This window comes from Telopea speciosissima, chromosome 2 (genome assembly GCF_018873765.1).
Source record: "Telopea speciosissima isolate NSW1024214 ecotype Mountain lineage chromosome 2, Tspe_v1, whole genome shotgun sequence".
NCBI lineage: Eukaryota > Viridiplantae > Streptophyta > Magnoliopsida > Proteales > Proteaceae > Telopea > Telopea speciosissima.
Window position 1 is genome coordinate 7853154 of NC_057917.1, and position 22362 is coordinate 7875515.

At 38.4% G+C, this 22362-nt stretch overlaps 2 protein-coding genes across 2 annotated transcripts; both read right to left on the minus strand.

Annotated features, from left to right (window-relative positions):
• Positions 1–1218: 1218 nt before the first annotated feature.
• On the minus strand, positions 1219–3779 carry LOC122650401 (WAT1-related protein At2g39510-like). The gene is made up of 7 exons (XM_043843818.1): positions 3580–3779; positions 3121–3183; positions 2831–2947; positions 2436–2679; positions 1992–2153; positions 1698–1849; positions 1219–1471 (listed from the first exon to the last, which is right to left on the minus strand). Exons 1-7 carry the CDS (start codon positions 3777–3779, stop codon positions 1219–1221), a joined length of 1191 nt encoding a protein of 396 aa, XP_043699753.1.
• Positions 3780–11649: 7870 nt separating this feature from the next.
• Positions 11650–20035, minus strand: LOC122650402 (WAT1-related protein At2g37460-like). The gene is made up of 7 exons (XM_043843819.1): positions 19836–20035; positions 19167–19229; positions 18928–19044; positions 18460–18703; positions 18221–18382; positions 17944–18095; positions 11650–11903 (listed from the first exon to the last, which is right to left on the minus strand). Exons 1-7 carry the CDS (start codon positions 20033–20035, stop codon positions 11771–11773), a joined length of 1071 nt encoding a protein of 356 aa, XP_043699754.1. The 3' UTR covers positions 11650–11770.
• Positions 20036–22362: the final 2327 nt, after the last annotated feature.

Here is a 22362-nt window from a genome sequence, read left to right on the forward strand (position 1 = left end):
CATGTGCACCATGTGGGGCCCACTGTGCCACATGGTCTCCATAGCGCCGCACGATGCATTACAACACCGTATTGTAACAAGAGAGGATAACGATTCCCGGGTGGGATTGTTGGGAAGTTTGGGACCTACGTATTAGTAGGATTTTTTTGAGATAAAAATGTTAAGGTAAAGTTATTTTTCCTGTGAATAGGAACCAAAGATTCATCAATTTGGTGAGACTTTAGATAACAAAAGGGTGTGATTTTGAAGTGTCACATCAGTAGACAAAACAATCCCCTGAGCTTTTGGCTTTACGGGTGTAAAGTGGTCGGGTTCGATCAGTTTCAGTTTTGTATTGGACTAGTTTGAACCAAAGTGTTAAGCTGAAGTATGGTTTTGATCTGGTTCGGTTTGGATGTGTGCTTGTGCTTCATTGCCCTTTACCGACCTGTTTTGCTTGTATTCCATGCCACCATGGATGCCTCTTTGGCTTTAATCCACCCCAACCCATAACACCTTCTCCCCAGCCTCAAAATAATTATTTTTGGAAGAAATCTACACGTTATCTTTCTATAGTCATCATAGACGTCAAGCCAACAGCGTAAAGTAACATAATATATTTAATTAGGAGAGAGAATGTGAGAAAGAAGTATACATTAACAACATGCACTTCCTTTTCCTTTTCCCATAATTTTAATGAGTTCCACATGATATCAACTATCCATTGTATAGGATGCAAGTGGGTCAAGATTGGGTTCGAAAATTGATAGTTCATTTTTGTCCAAATTGAGGTTAAGCCTGGCCTAGCCCAGCTCATTTTGGATCACAGTTGAGCGCAAGGTTTTAGGTATTAGTATTGGATCAGCCGTATTAGAAGGTTCGTATTGATATTGGCCATAACCGATATATCGGTATAGATATTAGTATCATTGGATCCGTGGTACACACTACAAAGAGCCAATCATCCGTTAAATTTGCTTTATATTATTCAATTGCAGGTTACAATTACATACAAGGAACAATATTTGTGATGCTTAACAACAATAATGTTGAAGGCTCCATGGACTAAATAGAACTTAAATAAAGAAACCTTCTTTCTGAGAATTCCAAACAAAATTTTAAACTTTTCCCGGGTACTACAATCAAAGTTACCTCTAGAGCTTAAAATCAATCTCCTCCTGTTGAAGAGGGTGCCTGGGTTGTTGTAGTCACTCCTGTTTTGGCCAAAACAATGGTGGCTTATTCATTGTCATTATTCTTCTTCTCTCCGTTATCTGTTGAAGAGGGCTCCTGGGTTGTTGTTGTTGTAGTCACTTCTGATTTGGCCAAAACAATGGTGGCTAATTCATTGTCATTATTCTTCTTGTCTCCGTTACTCGCAATCGCCGTGGTTGGCAGTTCAGCTTGTACTACTGATGAAGAATACTGATCTTTGTACTTACCCCACACCACAAGATACAATCCAATGGCTATGACTATTGCCCCAACTATGCTGCAAAATTGTAAATCTTTAATTAGCTGAATGATATTTTAAAGAAGAGAGAATGTTCTTTATGTCAGCGCAGGCTGTGCCCAGACACATGGGCCTACCACTCAGAGGGCAGGGTGATCATTGCATCCACTCCCATGTGCCTGGGCGAAGCAGCACAGAGAACAGCGCCCCCCAAAAAAAAAAAAAAATGGTTATTCGATCATGGTGAAAGGGTTTTGATTCATACCGCCCTACAGTTAGCACTTCTCCTAAAATGAAAGTACTGAGTACAGCAACAATAACCATGCTTAGGGGATTAAAAGATGTGATAAAAACTGGTCCTTTCGCCCTCATTATCAGTCCTTGAAGAGAATAAGCTATCCCAGAAGACACTATTCCCTGCAAAGCATTTGAGTGAATTCTCAATCATCAACATTAAGCTCCAGATCCTCCATACATAGATTAAAGTTAAACCAAAACAAACAAACCCTTAATTAATAATTAATTAATTAAAGAGAAAGAATAGTCATGATCGACTTACACTGTAGAGGACAGCCACAAGTTTCATGTCCCTTTGAAGAGACCAGATAGAAGGGTTGCCGTGTTCAAATGCAAGCGCAACCAAGGCGCCCTGGATCGTGCCCATCAAACATATCCAAACAGTGAGAGAGAGCTCAGCTGGATATGACTTTAATGTGATTGCCTGGTACAGAGCACAAGAAATTTTTTAAAAAAAAAAAAAAAAAACTGAAACTTTTACTTTTTTATTTACAAGATTCTTTATCGATCTTCAGTTCATCACTACTCATCTCGATCCTAGCTATTAATTAATTTAATGGACTGATGTTCTGTGTGTCGTGTAACATGCGCCGACACATGGGCCTGCCATTCAAGGCGACAGGGTGGTCATTTTGCCCACCCACATGTACAGAAAACATTTGGCCTTGATTTAATTAAAGTAGTTATTGATATGCGGGGCGCTTACCTGGAGAATGATAAATCCAGCAGCACAGATGCAGCCTACTGTGATCATAAGAGCTCCTTTAAGAGGTTGTTGTTGGATACTGGCTTCTGTTATAGCTAATTGGGTTCCTGCTCCTCCTTTGGTCCATGGCAATTCTATGGAGGGACCTTGAAGAAAGGTCATTAGCATTGCTCCCCCAAGTGTGACTATAGTTCCAGCCACCTTAGCTATGCTTCTTGATTTTCTAAGATTCACTTTCTCCATCCTTCAAATCACTCACCACCAACACAACTCAAGTTAGCCACTTTTGAAAATCATGGAAGTTAAGCTTTGTGAAGAGGTAGGAGAGAAGCAAAGAAACTAAAAAGTGACAAAAAAATAAAATAATGTTGTTGTTAAAGAGATGGAGGAATTACTTAAGTAGGAAAGCCATAACAAAGGTCAAGGCAGGAATCATATTGGTCATGGCTGTGGTGAATGTGACTGTGGTATACTGCATTCCAGCAAAGTATATGTTCTGGTCAAGTACTGGTCTGCACAGAGAGATCAAGTTAAAAAATAGTTTAGTTCACTGTGTGTGTGTGTGTGTTAGATATATTGTTTTCTTTTTAGCTCATAAGCTAGAGAGACTGACTATGTATCCAATAATATAAGATTCCAGTCAAGTCAATGTAATAGGATTAAAAAGAAATAGTGGATTAATTACTCTAACAATCCGAGAAATATGATCTTGATGAAGATGGATAGTGTCATCCGCGGCCTCACCTTCCTGATGAAACATGAAACAAAGAAGTTTTAAGTCATTCTGCTGCTGCATTAATACTAATACAGGTTATAAGTTTTATGCATACTCAAAACTCAATAAAACACATTTAATCAGGAGCTAATCTGAGTGATCTTGAGCCAATCAGCCTAACACCATAGAGACAGAGAGAGGTTATTAAACAGTTCCTCTGTTTTACTTACATCTCTAAATTAGAGAATTGTGAGGTTAGCAAACCCTTCAAATCTATCTATCTATCTATCTAATATAAGTTTAAATTCTTAGCCAACCAATAGAAATTAATTAAGACTTCCAGAAAGAATTAGTTCTTTAGAAACAGAACCAACCAAAGCTAAGAAAAACTGTTTCAAATAGTGGACACAAACACACACAGACACAAACCTCTCTAAGATGCTAGCAAAGGGGAAGATGAGAGCAGCTGCAATGGCATGACGGTAGACAACAAGGGAGTAATGGCTCATCCCCTGATCCATAGCAATCTTCACAATGGTATCCAGCCCTGCAATCCCAAACTGCAATAGTAGCACACCCAAATATGGCTTTGCTTTATGGAACAGACCACACAAGCATTGAGAACTCATCATCAATCTTTGCTTTTCCATCTCAAACCAAAAACTATAGATAGATGAACTCAGCTTTTAATTAAGAACTTAAAAACTTCAAACTAATTAACAATGTCCCTCCCCCCAACACTGCTTTGTTTATCTGAATGAAGTAGCCAGCAGCCGTCTTTCCTAGCTAGAAAAGAGAGAAAGAAATCCGCCTGAGCTGTTGAATGAAATAAGAGAAGTGATGCCTTATTTATATACCAACCAACCCAACCCCCCCCCCCCACCCCCGCGGGGCCCCCCCCCCAGCCGCCTCATGCGGCTGGGCTGGTTGATAAAAAAAATGTGGGCAAAAGCATCCATCCATCTAGCTATAGATGAACTCAGCTAGCTAGCTTAGCTTTTAATTAAAAACTTATAAACTTAAAAACTTAAAAACTTCAAACTAACAATGTCCCCCCAACACGGCAACACTGCTATGTTTATCTGAAGTAGCCAACCACCTTTGCTAGAAAAGAGAGAAAGAAATCCCACCTGAGCTGTTGAATCAAATATGAGAGGTGATGCCTTATTTATATACCAACCAACCCTCCCACCCCAACCGCCTCGTGCGGCTGGACTGCTGTGCTGGTTCGTAAAAAATGTGGCCAAAATCATCCATCTGATTCGGCTCCATCCGAGGGGATACTGATCCTGATACTTTATACTTTCTCTGTATTTGTAAAAGTCTTACAAACAGTGACCCCCACAGTATTCAAATCATAATCTATCTCTCCCTAGACTAGACTAGAGCACCCTCAATCAAAAGATCAATAACCAACCGGGGAGCGATCTTTTTAATTCTTTTTGTATTTCAAAAAAAACGGACTTTCATTGGACAGACCGTTTATGTCCATGAAGTCCACCTCACCCTTTTTCTTCACTCTACGTTGCTTGGACTGAACCTTTTCACATTCTTTGTCTGACCATACCGTCTCGGTAAGTCGTTGGAAAAAAATGGACACCACCACCATCCCCAATTAGTCATCATCCGACCATGACCCAAAGTCGTTCGACCTCCTTGACCTGTCCCATGCCCCGAGGACCGGGTCATGTGTTTGGGACAAAACCCGCACCCACATTTTGAAAAGGAGGCTTTAGCACCCACATTTCCACCGGAAAGGTAAACTTTATTCTTCAATAAAAACACAAAGTGGTAAAATAAGGCTGTGTTCTTTCCCCAATATTTTTATATCCATTTTACATTAACAATTGGGTACTACCAAGTCCTTTCCATTAATAATTCAATATAATTGCACTTAATTTTTTATTTTTTTTTTTATGAGAACACAAAAGAAATATACTTAAGGAACCTGATAGAATACATATTGTTTATCTTGCGCATAGGTGACTAGATTAAGGCCTATTGCTAGACATTAAATTAATTATTAACTGATTACCCAAAAGGGTACACATTAAATTTGAAGTAGAAAAAAATGTGTCCCACAGTGCTTGCATTCTAAAACTATTTTAAATTGCATTAAATTATTAATATTTCTCGTTGGATGCATTATTTAGACCTCTGTCCTCCTACTTTAAATACACTCACTATAGCTCACGATCAGGGCACACAATGCACTCATGCAAAACAAATCTAATTTTATCTTTTGACACCCATTATGATATAGCTGACTTATCATAGATCAGTTATATATCACCAAAGATTGTGACTCTTAATCTCATATATGACTTCTGAATCGACCCATTAACTACCTAACTATCAACTAATCCATAATTCACTAGAATCTAATCACCGGCGACAAGTACTAGTTTGGTTGGCTCATGGCCATTGATCAATAACTTAACCACCATCACTAATACCATTTAACTCTTCATTAAGCTCAATAAACCAATAATGACCTTTCAAACATGCTAATGAGCCCAAGTTGCTGACATATTTGTGCTTGGCTCATCACATTCTAGATGTTAAATGAATCTTGAAAAGGATTGAGACTTGGTTCACAATTCAGTGGCCCTCTACAACTCGCATGGTAAAAGAGAATGGTAAGAAGTGAATACCTTTTATTCATGAAAACTTTGAATTGTTTTGGATAACTTGGCATCTTAATTAGCCTCTGTTATACTGGCAATGTGGGGGCATAACAGTGCCGGTTGGCTCCATCTCTAAGATAAGGGATCATGTAGTAAATGCAGTCAAAAGTTTTGATCCTTTCAATTAAAAAATTGCCCATCAAAGGAAGCTTAATAAGCAAGTTGCTTACTGAAATTATTCCTCTGCTTTTCTTTATTTTTATGGGTAGAAAGGTTTCTACAACGCCAGAGCGGGAAAGTGCACTAATGAAAGGACGGAGAGATGAATCATTCAGAATGGGATCCATATTTTGTCTAGGGATGTAAACGGATCATATTCGGTCGGATAGTGGCATTATCATATTCGTATCCGATTATATTCGGACGGATTTGGATAATATCCTATTGATTTTCGGACAGTTCGGATAATTTTCGGATAGTGATATTTTGAATACAGGTTCTGCTAAATGGATATGAACACAGACCGAATACGATTTTTCGACTATCCGTTTACATATTTACCATTTTTATGATGAGGGTTAGGGTTGAGACTTGAGAGTTCAGTAATTACCCTTTCTTCTACTCTTCTTAGTCTTTTATTCTCTTACATTTTTTACTTTAGATTTTTTAATAGATAATCCCCATATCCGATTCATAAATGAGCGGTGGGATTCGTAAGAGAATTAGTTCTGGTACCTTAGTGTTAAGAGAATTAGTATGAATCCCACCACTCATTATGTGAGAAGGAATCAAAAGGAGTCCCCACTACGACGTCGTGGAAATCTTTTTCCCTTAATTTATTGTTTATGAATGAGACCAGGGTCAAAGAGAATGTTTTATTTAAGTGCTTGGTGTAGTCCTTTTTGTTTTTTAATCTACCCAAAGAATGGAATGGAATCTAGGAGCTAAGTCTTAGCATGACACCTCATGACCCTTATCTCCAACCGTGTAATCCTCCTTGTAATTATCTTTCTAATTCTTATATTTATCTCTTAGGATTTATTTCCATGTATATAGGAATAGTTTTAGGAACAGATTACTCTCTTTACATGTATATATCATACTACACGGATTAGTGAAATGTACAACTGAGAATGCAATTGCATCTCTTCATGGATTCTTATCTTAACACTAAGGTACCAGAATACTTTGAATTCCTAGGTATCCTTATAGTCAAAAGTGCCTCATCATGCTTTCATATTGTAGAAACTTAGTGCTGGTCTAGAGATACCCCTTCCACTTTTCAAAAACTTGCAAGTCTGAAATTTGTTATTCTTAATGGGCTTAATCTTTCTTTTCAATCTTTGTTTGAATTCTATCCCTTATTTCTTGATTCTTATCAAACTATACTATCCACATCATTTCTTTTTCTTACTGTCCTATCAGTAAAGGGCAAGTTTCTATGCCAAATTAGTAGCATTGCCCTTGATTTTGTAATGTTAGTATTGTTGAGCCCATCACCCCCAAAGGTAGGTAATGAAACCTTTGTGACTAGTATTGTATTCTGTGAGCCCATCACCCCCAAAATGTAGGTAATGAAACCTTTGTGAATCATTCTTACTGGTGAATTTGTTGATCTTTGTTTTTACTTGCCTGAGCCTTGTGAATTTAACCTTCCCTGATCTTTTCACCTATTGGTACAAATTGTATATATTCATTTCAATTTTGCAATAAATGCTTTAAAATCTAGGGTTGTATTTGGTATGCATTCTCGGAACACGTAATGGGTCTAGAATGCATTCTGAAATCCAATTTTTCTCTTTTTTCTCACTTCAGAATGTGTTTTGACCCAAAATCTATTCTGATAATGCATAAAATAGCCTAAATGTATAGATTTACTTATATTTGATGTGGTGTACTGCAGTGCCAATGAACTTGTTTGGACATTATGTAAAAGACCTGTATGTCTTTGCCTATCAAGTGTGATATCAGAGGAACAACCTTTGACGTCGTTGGTATACTTTAGTAGTTTAGTATAATGAATAATGTCCTTTAAATTTTTCCCTATGGCTCCGTTTGGTTGCAAGGGGAATTAAAGGGAAGGGAAGTGAAATTTTCATACTTAAAAAAAGAACTTTTTTAATCATTACCCCATGTGACACCATGTGACAATATATCTAACTCCAAATCATTCTATATTTGGTTATTAAATTTCACTTTACTTTGCATCCATTTCCCTTTGGTTTAAAATGTAAAATAAATATTACATGTAAAATGTATCTTTACTAGATACGGTAAGAAATTTAATTAGTTTATACAATCACATGAGGTAATGATTACAAAAGTTTCTTTTTTAGGTTTGAAAATTTTCTCTTCCCTTCCCTTTAATTCCCCTTGCAACCAAACAGAGCTAAATGTCAGCTTCCACAACTCTTTTTCCTTCCTTTTGATTAAACCTTAGAAAGAAACAGAAAATACCGGCCTACATCAATAAAATTCCATTATAAAGTCCTGTCCCGAAAGCTTTCTGGATGGTCTTGGTTTGCCCTTTTTGAGCTGCATAGAGGGTTCCTTTAGTCGAGCAACCATTGGATGGGAAAGCCACTCCTTGGATTTGCCATCTGTCACAGTTAGGACCTATCTCCACCATGGAAAGAAAACTCAGTCAAAACCTGAGATATCTCGGTTTCGCAGGTTTCCGAGAAGAGATGGAGGGGTATTTTAAAATCTACATGGTTTTGACTCGGTATCGACAGTTTTGACAGTCTCGACCATGTTTCGATCGAAACATGGTTGAACCACCTTGAACTAGGCCTATATAATACCTCATCTCAACCGAGAAAGACATTTCTCGACTTGGTTTTGATAGAAACCCCTCCAACCAAAGTTGTACAGTATTCTCGTAGTTGCAGAAATGAAAAGCATATATGGAGCAAGTGGAGGTAAACCATAGTTCAAAAACTCGTCGAAATTTTGCTGATTTCGACAAGACTGAGACGAAAACAGTAGCTACATATGCTATTGCATCTAAATAGTTTGTTGAAGCAGTGAGTGCTACCGTGTTAAGAGCTGTTATGGCTTTAAATAGCCAACCCCAGTTACTTGGGACAAGGTTTAGTTGAGTAGAGTTAGCTTGAGTTCTTCTATCCATTATGGGAAGATGACAAGGAAAATCTTATGGATTAAGAGTGCAGCTCAATTAGATCAAGTTGTGCCATATTCTGTAAATCTAGGCTATTCAGTGCAGACAACATTCAAGGAAATCCCGAAGTTCTATAAAACCTCCCCTGTCAGGCTTGACTGAATTAAATGTAAATATAAAATGATAGACAAAAAAAAATCTCTATTCTCCTATCTATCTAGTAATGCCACATACAAGTAATTTGAAAAAACATGACATTTTGGATACATCTAAGTAGAAAAAACAATATTTCCAGATACTCTTATGTATGTATGTATGTATGTATGTATAAAAACCTCTACTAGATGACCAAATTAAGAATTCCAAACAATACCTGGGTGCCAACCTAAAGGAAAACATCAGCCTTCTCAAGGCCAATGAAACTAGTGTTTAGAAGGAATCCTGATCGCAAATCAGCTTGTGGATGCATAACATTTCCTTCACATAAAATGTTGTTTGATCCCATTTTGTTCAAGACATCCTTCACAACGTATTCAATTGTTAGAAAGCTGTTGAGAAAATATTGCTCGGATTGCTGATCGGAGGAACTACAGAATAGTGCATGCGATCTGGTTCTAGGGGTTTTATTGCTGAAATCGTAGTCCAGTCAATATCCCCATCTGAGTATCAACTGTTGCTGATATTTTGGAGATCAAACTAGAAGGGCTACTCGACAGTAGTTGGAGGCTGGTCTGAGATTAGGTTTGGTCTTTGCTGATAAATCTCTATATCTTATCCCTATATCAAGAATTGACATATCTTAGAATATATTGATCTGTTTAACTTGAAATTTTTAGAATTTATCCCTTGATATATTATCTCCACTCGATGGGATTGTTAAGCTCATCCAAGTCTCTTTGAGTGTATTAAAGTAAATCTCTTGAATCCTGAGTTCAAATCCTAGTTCTGTCAAATTTACATACTGGTAGTACCAGCGGATGCTCTATTTTTCTATCTATTTCAGCCTGGTTTGATTTGTTAATTAAATCTGATTTTGTAACCTGTTTAGCCCCAACTTTTGGGACGTCAAAGAGCATCTCCTAGGTAACCTTCGACCTTAGTTTTTTGGGCATCAGATCAATATCTTGGCTTCTATCTGGAATCACCCAAAATCTACAAATTTTGGATTCCAGAATTTTGGGTATCGTTTTTTGGGGTTTTGGAAAGGGAGTGGGTCACGGCGATGATAAATTTGGTTAATGAAAGGAAAAGAGAGATGGATTTTGAAGTTCAGAGGAGAGATGGGTTCGGTTAGGGTGTTTGGAGAAGAAGAAGAAGAAGAAGAAGGCGAGAAGAAGATTGGAGATGGAGATGAGGGCTTGGGTTTCAGTTTCGTATGGAGAAAGAGATGGGTAATATCCAGTCCCAGAAGCTCCATTGCATCATGCTCCGCCGAATGATAGACGACTCAACACAGTTGCACCGATCCTCATCCGTTCCCAAACCAAAACTCTACAGAAGAAGAAGAAGAAGAAAAAATAAGAAGGGATAACACCGTAAGCCACTTGGGGTACGGTGGATAGAATCTTTCAAAAGTATGGGGGGCATTATCATTATTCAAAACTTGGGGTAGGGTTTGATATTATGGACCATTAAAATGCTGAGATTTTCCAAGCAACCTTGGGCTCGTTAAGGCTAATGCTCATGGTAGATTTTCCCATCAGATGCAACCGTATCAGGGCTCATGGCAGGGACTGTTGCTGTTGTGTGATTGCAGCACCCGAGAAGCACCCACGGTCTGACATTTCACCACAAGGACCGATGTTTTGTAACTCATGCGTACTTGGATGGGAGGGGGATGATATTTCCCCTAAGAATTTTGATACCACAAGGAAGAGACATCAATATGGGAAAGTAATGGACTAATACGCTTTGCTGGCTTCATCTTACGAACCTTCATCTCTGATCTTTGGCTTTAAGGGTGTCAAGTGGTTGGGTTGGATCAGTTTCGGGTTTGTATTGGGCCAGATTGAACCAAACTGCTAAGCTGAAGTATGGTTTTGATCTGGTTCGGTTTGGATCTGTGCTTGTGCTTCATTGCCCTTTACTGACCTGTTATATTTGTGCTCTCTGGCTTAAATCCACCCCAACCCATAACACCCCCTCCCCACAAAATAATTATTTTAGGGAGAGATCTACATGTTGTTTTTCTATTGTCATCATAGACGTCAAACCAATAGAGTGAAGTAAAATAGTATATTTAATTAGGAGAGAGCATGTGAGAAAGAAGTACACATTAACAGCGTGCACTTCCTTTTCCTTTTCCCATAATTTTAATGAGTTTGACGATATCAACTATCCATTGTATAGGATGCAAGTGGGCCAGGATTGGGTTCGAAAATTGATACTTAATTTTTGTCCAAATTGAGGCTAAGCCTGGCCTATCCCAGCTCATTTTCGATCACAGTTGAGCACAAGGTTTTAGGTATTAGTATTGGATCAGCCGTATCAGATAATTCGTATTGATATCGGCCATAACTGATATATCGATATAGATATTAGTATCACTGGTGACCAATACCGTGAACTACACCCATGTTTGAGCATGATTGGGCCCAACTTACAACCTCTGGAACACTGGTGCACACTACAAAGAGAGCAGGGGAGCATTTGTTGTAACAAGATTTGTGGTGCTTAACAACAATAATGTTGAAGGCTCCATGGACTTAATAGAACTTAAAAGATACCTACTTTCTGAGATTTCCGAACAAAATTTTAAACTGGGTACAATCAAATTGACCTCTAGAGCTTAAAATCTCCTGTTGAAGAGGGTTCCTGGGTTGTTGTTGTCACTCCTGTTTTGGCCAAAACAATGATGGCTAATTCATTGTCATTATTCTTCTTCTCCGTTACTGGCGATCGCCGTTGGCGGTTCAGCTAGTACTACTGGTGGAGACTTGTGATCTTTGCCCTTACCCCACACCACAAGATACAATCCAATGGCTATGACTATTGCCCCAACTATGCTGCAAAATTGTAATGTGATAAAAAGCTCTTCAATTAGCTTTTGTTTTAAAAAATGATCATTCATGGTGAAAGGGTTTTGATTCATACCTTCCTACACACAGCAGTTCTCCTAAAATGAAAGTACTCAGTACAGCAACAATAACCATTCTTAGGGGACTGAAAGATGTGATGAAAACTGGTCCTCTTTCCTTCATTATCATTCCTTGGATAGAATAAGCTATCCCAGAACACACTATTCCCTGCAAGCATTTGAGTGAATTCTCAAAAATTAACAATAAGCTCCATAGGTTAAACCAAAACAAACCCATAATTAAAGAGAAGAATATTCTTGGCCTATTTTCTATGGACTGAAGTCATGACTTACACTGTAGAGGACAGCCACAAGTGTCATGTCCCAATGAAGAGACCAGATAGCAGTTTTACCGTGTTCAATTGCTAGCGTAACCAAGGTGCCCTCGATCATGCCCATCAAACATATCCAAACAGTGAGAGAGAGCTCAGCTGGATATGTCTGTAATGTGATTGCCTAGTACAGCACAAGAAATTAAGACTAGTTTTTGATTATCTATGAATGGATGGTGTATTGTGGGAGAGATTGCTTACCTGCAGAAAGACAAATCCAGCCCAGCAGACGCAACCTGCTGTGATCATAAGAGCTCCTTTAAGAGGTTGTTGATGGTCACTGGCTTCTGTTCTATCTAATTGGCTTCCTGTTCTTCCTTTGGTCCATGGCAAATCTATGGAGGGACCTTTGATTAGGGTCATTAGCGTTGCTCCCCCAACTGTCACTATAGTTCCAACCACCTTAGCTATGCTTCTTGGTCTCCTAATATTCACTTTCTCCATCCTTTAAATCACTCACCACCAACTCAAGTTAGCCACTTTTGACACATATTACACACTCAAAAGTCATTACCATGAACTAACCCATATGTATAATGCATCAAACAGTGACTGAAAAACTCATGTATAGTATAATTATGCATGGAAGTTAGCTTTCTGAAGAGGTATGAGAAGCAAATTAAGTGGCAAAATAAAATACGGTTAACAGAGGAATTACTTAAGTAGGAAAGCCATTACAAAGATCATGGCAGGAAGCATATTGGACATGGCTGTGATGAAAGTGACTGAGGTATACTGCATTCCAGCAAAGTATAAGTTCTGGTCAAGTACTGGTCTGTAGAGAATAAGTCAACTATTTTAGTTCCCAGTGTTAGCTAGATTATTTTCTTTAGCTCACAAGAGAGACTATCTATCCAATAAGATTCCACTCAAGTCTATGTAATGGTTATAGTGATTACTAAGGGTGTCAAAACAAAATCGAAACCGAATCGAACCGTTTAAATCGGAACCAGCAGACCGTTTAAATAAATGGTCTGGTTATGGTTTCAGAAATGCCACCGTTTAGCTAAATGGTTTAGTCCGATTTTAACCGATTAATCCAATGGTTTCGGGCCGTTTAATCTAATTACAACCGATTATAACCGTTTAAATCAAACATAAAAAAATTCAAAACCTAGCAATAGCAACTACTAAGTACTAACCACTAAGTCATTAACTCACTAAGTCACGTTTCTTCAATAAATGATTTCCTTTTTTTAAAAAAAAAACAACTAATAATTTCATAATTAATAACTAATTACTAATAACTATTTAGTATTAGTAAATAGAAGGTAAACCATTTTCTACCCAAAAAAAGAAAAAAAGAAAAAAATGGGTAAACATGGTTGAAGGTACAAACAACATTTTCATGGGATCCATCGTGCATTGAAGGTATTTACTAATTAAAAGAGACGCACTAGGACTGCAATAGGGTCGGGTTGGGCCGGGCTTTTTAAAATCCTAGCCCAACCCTGAGTCCCCTTAGCTGGGCCCAGGCCCGCCCTGACCGACCCTGACTCAAGGCCTAAATACCTTGATCCTAACCTTGACCATGACGGGCCAAGCCCAGCCCAAGCCCGCCTAGACCCTGCAATAATTAAATTATAATAACAAGACTATGTAAGATGTGAGAGAAGAGACTTGAACCCAAGACCCTTTGGTAACAATTGATTTTTATACAATACAAACTCCCAAGTGAGCAAAGCACTTGGTATATGAATAATAGCTTCTATTTTTTAATAAATAAAGAAATTTCTTCAGGTCCAAAATCAGGGTCGGGCTGACCCGAGGTCTCAACCCTGACCCGACCCAACCTTGACTCAGGGTCAGGAATTTCTGGCCCTAACTCGCTCTCAGGGCCAGAAATCTGAGCTTAGGCCCTGTTCGGGCTCAGGGCGGGTTCAAGGCGACAGGCCAAACTTGCAGCCCTAAGATGCACTACAGGCTACAGCCCATTTTTTATTAAAAAATACAAGAAGTTTGGTTTGAAAACTATTAAACTATTTAGTAAATTAGGATTGTTATTCATAATCGACTAACCTAAACCGTGTATAACCATTTAACTAAAACCATTTAAAAACTGTATAACCGAAACCGTTTACTAAACGGTTATGGTTTTGGATATGCAACTGTTTAGCTAAACGGTCTGATTACGGTTTCTACCCTCAAATAGTCAAAATCGAATCAAATCAAACCGTTTAATCGAAACCGGAGCATTAACACCTTTAGTGATTACTCTAACAATCCGAGAATTGTGATCTTGGCGGAGATGGATACTGTCATCAGCGGCCTCACCTTCCTGATGAAACATGAAACAAAGTTTAAGTCACGCTGCTGCATTCATATTTGCCAAAATACTAATACAAGCTATAAATGTTATGGATACACAAAAGTCAAAACCCAATTTATTTAGGAATCAGGATTGGTTCAAATAGGCAATCCTATTGCTAATCTGACTGGTCTAGAGCCAATCTGCCCACCACAGAGAGCAGAGAGCAGAGAGCAGAGAGCAGAGAGAGGGGGGGAGGGGTTAAACAGAGGAACTGTTTTGATGTTATGTGTAACTGATTGTCACGTGCCTCTACAAAGTGTACTACGTCACTAATCCCTAAAAGTCAAAACCCAATTTATTCAGGATTGGATCAAATAGGTAATCCTATTGCTAGTCTGAATGGTCTAGAGCCAAGCCAATCAGCCTCACATGAGAGAGAGAGAGAGAGAGAGAGAGAGAGAGAGGGGGGGGGGGGGGTTAAACAGTTCCTCTGTTTTGATGTTATGTGTAACTGATTGTCACGTGCCTCTACAAAATGTACTACTTCACTAATCCCTGAATAGTTATAAAGATTGTGTTATCTTTTAAATTAGTATAATCTTGCAAGGAGGTGCTCTTTTGGAGAGAAAAAAGAAATCCCACCTCATATTGGGTCTATGGGGGTAGAAAAAAAAATAAATATAAAAAAAAGATTCTTTTAGCTGGACCAGGGAGGAACGGAGGGTACGGTAGCATCATTTCTTTATCGATCTCCACCTCCACCTCACACGCCATGAACTCTCTATCCTTTTATTTACGAAACTATTCTATCATCACGTATTTGTGACCTCCTCTATGTCGTTTGCTCAAAGAACATATCGGTTTTGCATGTAATCGATCTCGATATTGTGTCGATATCATATCAATGACACGATACAGACAAGAGATAAAATGGTGAAAAAACTCGTTTTTATAAAAAGATTCAGGGATAATTTTATCCAATACAACTGATTCATTCTAATATCATATTAATTTTACAAGTGACCGATACCTTGGCCAATCTACCATCCATACAATAGATATAACTCCATTAAGCACATAACAAAAATCTTCACGTACGAACGTCGATGAATTGATGAAATGATTAAATCACTTTAAAATACATTGTTTAAATAACATATGTCACGTGATGTGGATTTTACTATTAATTTGTCAATTTTAAATTATGTTTTTTAACACATGTCGGGTAAAGAGTATATTTGAAGAATCCGGATCAACTACCCACATGGAAACGGATGGGGATAGATCTGACCCCTCCATAGAGCATGGATCCCACACCCTAGAGATGAAAAGAATTCTGTCTAATACCCTATTCGGGTTGCATGTGCAAGACCGGACTTTGTGTGGTATGCAAAATATCGCCACACCCCTTCTCAGACAAGGCCCTCGGACAGAGATTTGGTAAGTGGCTCTGCTAATTCCACATGTCTTGGGGAATATGATATTTTTTGGAGCTAATAATTGTGGAGCTTAACCCCTCTAGTAGATCTTTCTAGGAAACGATAGAAAAGGGTCTCGAAGCTGTTGAGCTAGCTAAAATAGTCCAAAAAAAAGGGTTCATTATTATTAAGATCTGCGAAATGGGGCCGACGTTTCACATCAATCTGTATGTGAGTTGGGGAGAAACTAGAAAGCGGGGGAAACCCATAAATTATTATTATGAAAAAAACAAGCCAAAAAAAAGACAGTACTAGTATAGAATCTCTATATGTGAAAGGAATATTTTAATATCTTTACATGTGGGGCTTTTTTTGTTTCTATAATTGTGTAAAATGTAATAATCGTTCTCCCTATGGTAGACTTTCTTTTTACCCAAAAAATATATGGTAGATTTTCTTTTTGATGGGTTCCCACTCCATGATTTCGTTTTTTTATTTTTTGTGGTAAAACCCACTCCATGATTTCATATCTTGTTTTAGGGAGATTCCGTACACCTCCTTTGATGGGTTCCCATTCCATGATTTCGTTTTTTTATTTTTTGTGGTAAAACCCACTCCATGATTTCATACCTTGTTTTAGGGAGATTCTGTACACCCCCTTTGGCCTTACATGCCTCGTCCTCGATGGCGGACTTTTATCCTTTGAGGTTCGTTGATCGATACGATTGTGTGGTTCCTCTCATAGGGGGGCTAAAATGACCATTCCATCCCCTCACCGAACCCACTGCCCAGATAGGATCCACCCCCTTTTATTAGAGGCACTAGGGAACCGTATCGGGAAGGGGAACCGCAGGTGATAAAAATTCCCTCGATGGCTTCTCATATTTGTTTAAGGGAGAGGATACTTTGAGCCAGTGGACTATATTACATCTCCCTCTAGCTTTGCATGCCTCTTTTTTGATGGGTTGGCATAGTGTTGTATTTGTTTTAGAGGGGAAGGTCGGGTGGGATTGTTGGGAAGTTTGAGACTCACATATTGCTAGTAAATTTTTTGAGATAGAAATGTTAAGGTAAAATTATTTTTCTCATGAATAGTAACCAAAGATTCATCAATTTGGTGGGATTTTAGATAGCAAAAAGGTTTGATTTTGCGGTGCCACATCAACAGACAAAGCAATCCCCTGAGCTTTTGGTTTTACAGATGTAAAGTTGTTGGGTTGGATCAGTTTTGGTTTTGTATTAGGCTAGTTGTACCAAATTGTTAAGCTGAAGTATGGTTTTGATTTGGTTCGGTTTGGATCTATGTTTGTGCTTCATTGCCCTTTTATCGATCTGATTTGTTTGTGCTCCATGCCACCATGGGTGCCTCTTTGGCTTAAATCCAACCTAACCCATAACACCCTTTCCCCGACCTCAAAATAATTATTTTTGAGAGAGATCTACACATTATCTTTCTATAGTCATCATAGACGTCAAGCCAATAGCGTGAAATAACATAATATATTTAATTAGGAGAGAGAATGTGACAAAGAAATACACATTAACAACATGCATTTCTTTTTCCTTTTCCTATAATTTTAATGAGTTCTATACGATATCAACTATAGATAGTTAATTTTTGTCCAAATTGTGGTTAAGCCTGGCCTAGCCAAGCTCATTTTGGATCACAGTTGAGTGCAAGGTTTTTGGTAATAGTATCGGATCCTGCTTTGGCCAAAACAATGGTGGCTAATTCATTGTCATTATTCTTCTTCTCTCCGTTACTCGCGATCGCCGTGGTTGGCAGTTCAGCTTGTACTACTGTGGAAGAATACTGATCTTTGTACTTACCCCACACCACAAGATACAATCCAATGGCTATGACTATTGCCCCAACTATGCTGCAAAATTGTAATGTGATAAAAAGATCTTTAATTAGCTTTTATTTTAAAAAATGATTATTCATGGTGAAAGGGTTTCGATTCATACCTTCCTACACATAGCAGTTCTCCTAAAATGAAAGTACTCAGTACAGCAACAATAACCATTCTTAGGGGACTGAAAGCTGTGACGAAAACTGGTCCTCTTTCCTTCATTATCATTCCTTGGATAGAATAAGCTATCCCAGAACACACTATTCCCTGCAAGCATTTGAGTGAATTCTCATCAACTAACAATAAGCTCCATAGGTTAAACCAAAACAAACCCATAATTAAAGAGAAGAATATTCTTGGCCTATTTTCTATGGACTGAAGTCATGACTTACACTGTAGAGGACAGCCACAAGTGTCATGTCCCAATGAAGAGACCAGATAGCAGTGTTACCGTGTTCAATTGCTAGCGTAACCAAGGTGCCCTCGATCATGCCCATCAAACATATCCAAACAGTGAGAGAGAGCTCAGCTGGATATGTCTGTAATGTGATTGCCTAGTACAGCACAAGAAATTAAGACTAGTTTTTGATTATCTATGAATGGATGGTGTATTGTGGGAGAGATTGCTTACCTGCAGAATGACAAATCCAGCCCAGCAGACGCAACCTGCTGTGATCATAAGAGCTCCTTTAAGAGGTTGTTGATGGTCACTGGCTTCTGTTCTATCTAATTGGCTTCCTGTTCTTCCTTTGGTCCATGCCAAATCTATGGAGGGACCTTTGATTAGGGTCATTAGCATTGCTCCCCCAACTGTCACTATAGTTCCAACCACCTTAGCTATGCTTCTTGGTCTCCTAATATTCACTTTCTCCATCCTTCAAATCACTCACCACCAACTCAAGTTAGCCACTTTCGACACTTCTCTCCACATATTTCACACTAAAAAACTCATTACCATGAACTAACCCATATGTATAAAGCATCAAACAGTGACTGAAAAACTCATGTATAGTATAATTATGCATGAAAGTTAGCTTTCTGAAGAGGTATGAGAAGCAAATTAAGTGGCAAAATAAAATACGGTTAACAGAGGAATTACTTAAGTAGGAAAGCCATTACAAAGATCATGGCAGGAAGCATATTGGACATGGCTGTGGTGAATGTGACTGATGTATACTGCATTCCAGCAAAGTATAAGTTCTGGTCAAGTACTGGCCTGTAGAGAAAGTTAAATAGTTTAGTTCCCAGTGTTAGCTAGATTGTTTTCTTTAGCTCACAAGAGAGACTATCTATCCAATAAGATTCCACTCAAGTATATGTAATGGTTATAGTGATTACTCTAACAATCCGAGAATTGTGATCTTGGCGAAGATGGATACTGTCATCGGCGGCCTCACCTTCCTGATGAAACATGAAACAAAGTTTAAGTCATGCTGCTGCATTAATATTTGCCAAAATCCTAATACAAGTTATAAGTTTTATGGATACTCAAATGGCAAAACCCAATTTATTCAGGATTGGATCAAATAGGCAATCCTATTGCTAATCTTACTGGTCTAGAGCCAATAAGCCTAACACCAGAGAGAGAGAGAGAGAGAGAGAGGTTAAACAGTTCCTCTGTCTTGCTTACATCTCTAATTTATGGAGCCTCCAAGATGTTGAAAACTGAAGAGAATATATTTTTTACATTTAAATCTCAAAAATGCAAACTTCACAGAATCTGTGATCCTCATGAATCTTACAGCCAAATCTCCTGTCCAAAAGATAATTATAATTTCTTATATCCCTCCTATTTTACAGGTTCCCTAAACCAGTATGCCATGGGACTTGTCTGGAAAGGACAGTAAGAGAATTGTGAGGTTAGCAAAACTCTTCAAATCTATCTAATGTAAGCTTAAAATCTAAAGCCAACCAGTACAAATTGAGAACAAAGAGAATTATTAGTTCTCTGCAAATAGAACCACAGCTAAGAAAACTGTTTCAAATAGTAGACACACACACACAAACCTCTCTAAGATGATAGCAAAGGGGAAGATGACAGCAGTTGCAATGGCGTGACGGTAGACAACAAGGGTGTAATGGCTCAGCCCCTTATCCATAGCAATCTTGACAATGATAGCAAGCCCTGCAATCCCAAACTGCAACAGTAACACAGCCAACAACAGCTTTGCCTTATGGAACAAACGACACAAGTATTGACCTATCATCTCAAACCAAAACTATATGAACAGCAATGTAAAAGAAATCCACCTGATCTATTAAATCAAATAGGAGAGGTGATGCCTCATTTATATACCAACCAGCTCAGCAGCTAGGTTCCCCGCCCGGTCAGGTTCGTAGGTTCCTCTCATAGGGGATCGGAAATGACAACCTCACCCCCTGCCCGAACACACTACCCGGGTGGGGTGAGGTCGTCATTTCCGCCCTTCCTATGAGAGGAACCTACGAACCTGACCCGGCAGGGAACCTAAGAGGAGAAAAATTCCAACTAGTCTGGTAGTCAAGTCTAGGGGCTCCACTAAGTTAGGCATTTGGCATTAGAACTCAATGGCACCCTTGTGCATTCCATCATCCTTATTAATTCTGAAATATTCTATTTACCTGTACATGCTATGATTCTTTATGTATAGGTTTGATCTAAACCTATACATGGTATGATTCTATATGATCTGTGTTACCCAATATGAGAAGATATGATTGTCATTGATCTAAACCTATAAATGGTATGATTCTATATGATCTGTGTTACCCAGAAGATATGATTGTCATTGATCTAAACCTATACATGGTATGGTTCTATATGATCTGTGTTACCCAATATGAAAACATATCAATCTTGAGTGTCCATACCGAGTTGGACTCTCAAGATCGGTTGATAATCGTTAATTAACAAAAGCTAAAAGCTGGATTAAACTTGTTGATAAGAGATCCACTTTATTACTTCTTGTTTTCTTGAAAAATAAAGGGTTATTTCCAAATGTCCTCTTGAAAATGGCCAAATTTATAGTTGCCCCCTTAAATTTTCATTAATTTCACGTGCACCCCTGTTTTCCAAACTAAGTACCACTATAGTCCCTCTTGTTAGACAGATCCGTTATGTTATAACGGATCCCATATTTTAACATTGATGGACCATTCTACCCCTTGATAGGGTAGAATGACAAAAATGCCCGCCCTTAAAAAAAAAAAAAAAAAAAAAAAAAACAACCTGTATCTCTTCTTCCCCAAATCGATTTTGGGGAAGATGAGTTGGAGGTATCTTTCAACCCATTTGCAATCATCTCTACCTTCACATACACACAAAAAGAGAGAGAGAGAGAGAGAGAGAGAGAGATTGGGGAGGTGAAATCGGACTGTATCCCTCCTTTCAATCTGTCAGGATTTGATGGCTCTTAGCTTTGGAGATGTACTGGATTTAGAGGAAGGGATTGGTTTACAGCCAGGATAATTCACAGCATTCAGATCACCATTACATAAAGGAGATTCCAAAATTTTAGTTCCCACAATGAATTAGAAAAAAAGGCAGTACATGTAATGAAGTGAAGATTCAGGCAAATGAAGTCGAAGCAGCTACGAATAAAAAAAAAACCCTAACCCTAACCCGTCTGGGTCTTTCTCTCTGCAACCAGTTTTAGAGGCATGAACTTTCAAGACTTCCTTGATCGACCCTCCAATCAAGCCCATGAATCAACTCCCTTTACTGCTTCTCCTCCGTCATTACCACAACCAGCCACTACCTTAAGCTTGAGCTCTGTTCCAGCTGAGTTTCGTTTCCTCGACAACATCCATCCTCTTAGACCTCCTCCATAATCACGTATCTTTATGTCTTCCCTCACCTCCTCATCTTCTTCCTTAGACGCTTTCCCTGGTTCCCCTGTCTTTTCTCCATTTTCCACCAAGAAAAGGGCTTCGGATTCTGAAGATAATTCCGGCCGCCATAAGCGTATGATCAAGAACAGAGAGTCTGCTGCACGTTCTAGGGCTAGAAAACAGGAATCACTCTTGCTCCCTCCCATGTCCCATCCCACCTTTATTTGAAATTTCTTTAATTTCCTGCTAATTCTTTCAAAAACGTTTATAGATTTTGTTTCTTTCCTATTATAACAGGCTTAGACGAACGAATTAGAGATTGAAATTGACAATTTGATTTCTGATTCAAGAACTCATCTTCCCCAAAATGTTGCAGTTTTTTTTTTTTTTAAGGTAAGGGCATTTTGGTCATTTTACTTATCCAGGGGCATAATGGTCTATCAAAGTTCAAAAACTGGGATCTGTTATGTTATAACGTCTTTGTCTAACGGCAGAGCCTATAGTGGTATTTAGTTTGAAAAGCAAGAGTGCATGTGGAATTAATGAAAGTTCAAGAGGTATTGTAAGTTTAGTCATTTTCAGGAGGACATTTAGAAATAACCCAAAAATAAAAAGAGTTAAAAGATAGAATCCTTTGAGAAGACGGATCAATGCTTATTCAAGATCCACTAATTGGCAAGTATGTTAGACTGTTTTGCCTTTTTCTTGTTAAGGTTGCAAAATA

Excerpts from the sequence above, each read along its gene's own strand:
- LOC122650401 (XM_043843818.1), bottom strand. The coding sequence starts at position 3,779 with ATGAGTTCTCAATGCTTGTGTGGTCTGTTCCATAAAGCAAAGCCATAT. Across the intron at positions 3,184-3,579 it reads TTTGCTAGCATCTTAGAGAG|GAAGGTGAGGCCGCGGATGA; the intron begins GTTTGTGTCTGT and ends ATGTTTCATCAG. Across the intron at positions 1,472-1,697 it reads GAAGTGCTAACTGTAGGGCG|CATAGTTGGGGCAATAGTCA; the intron begins GTATGAATCAAA and ends ACAATTTTGCAG.
- LOC122650402 (XM_043843819.1), bottom strand. The coding sequence starts at position 20,035 with ATGATAGGTCAATACTTGTGTCGTTTGTTCCATAAGGCAAAGCTGTTG. Across the intron at positions 19,230-19,835 it reads TTTGCTATCATCTTAGAGAG|GAAGGTGAGGCCGCCGATGA; the intron begins GTTTGTGTGTGT and ends ATGTTTCATCAG. Across the intron at positions 18,096-18,220 it reads TTGTGGCTGTCCTCTACAGT|GGAATAGTGTGTTCTGGGAT; the intron begins GTAAGTCATGAC and ends AAATGCTTGCAG.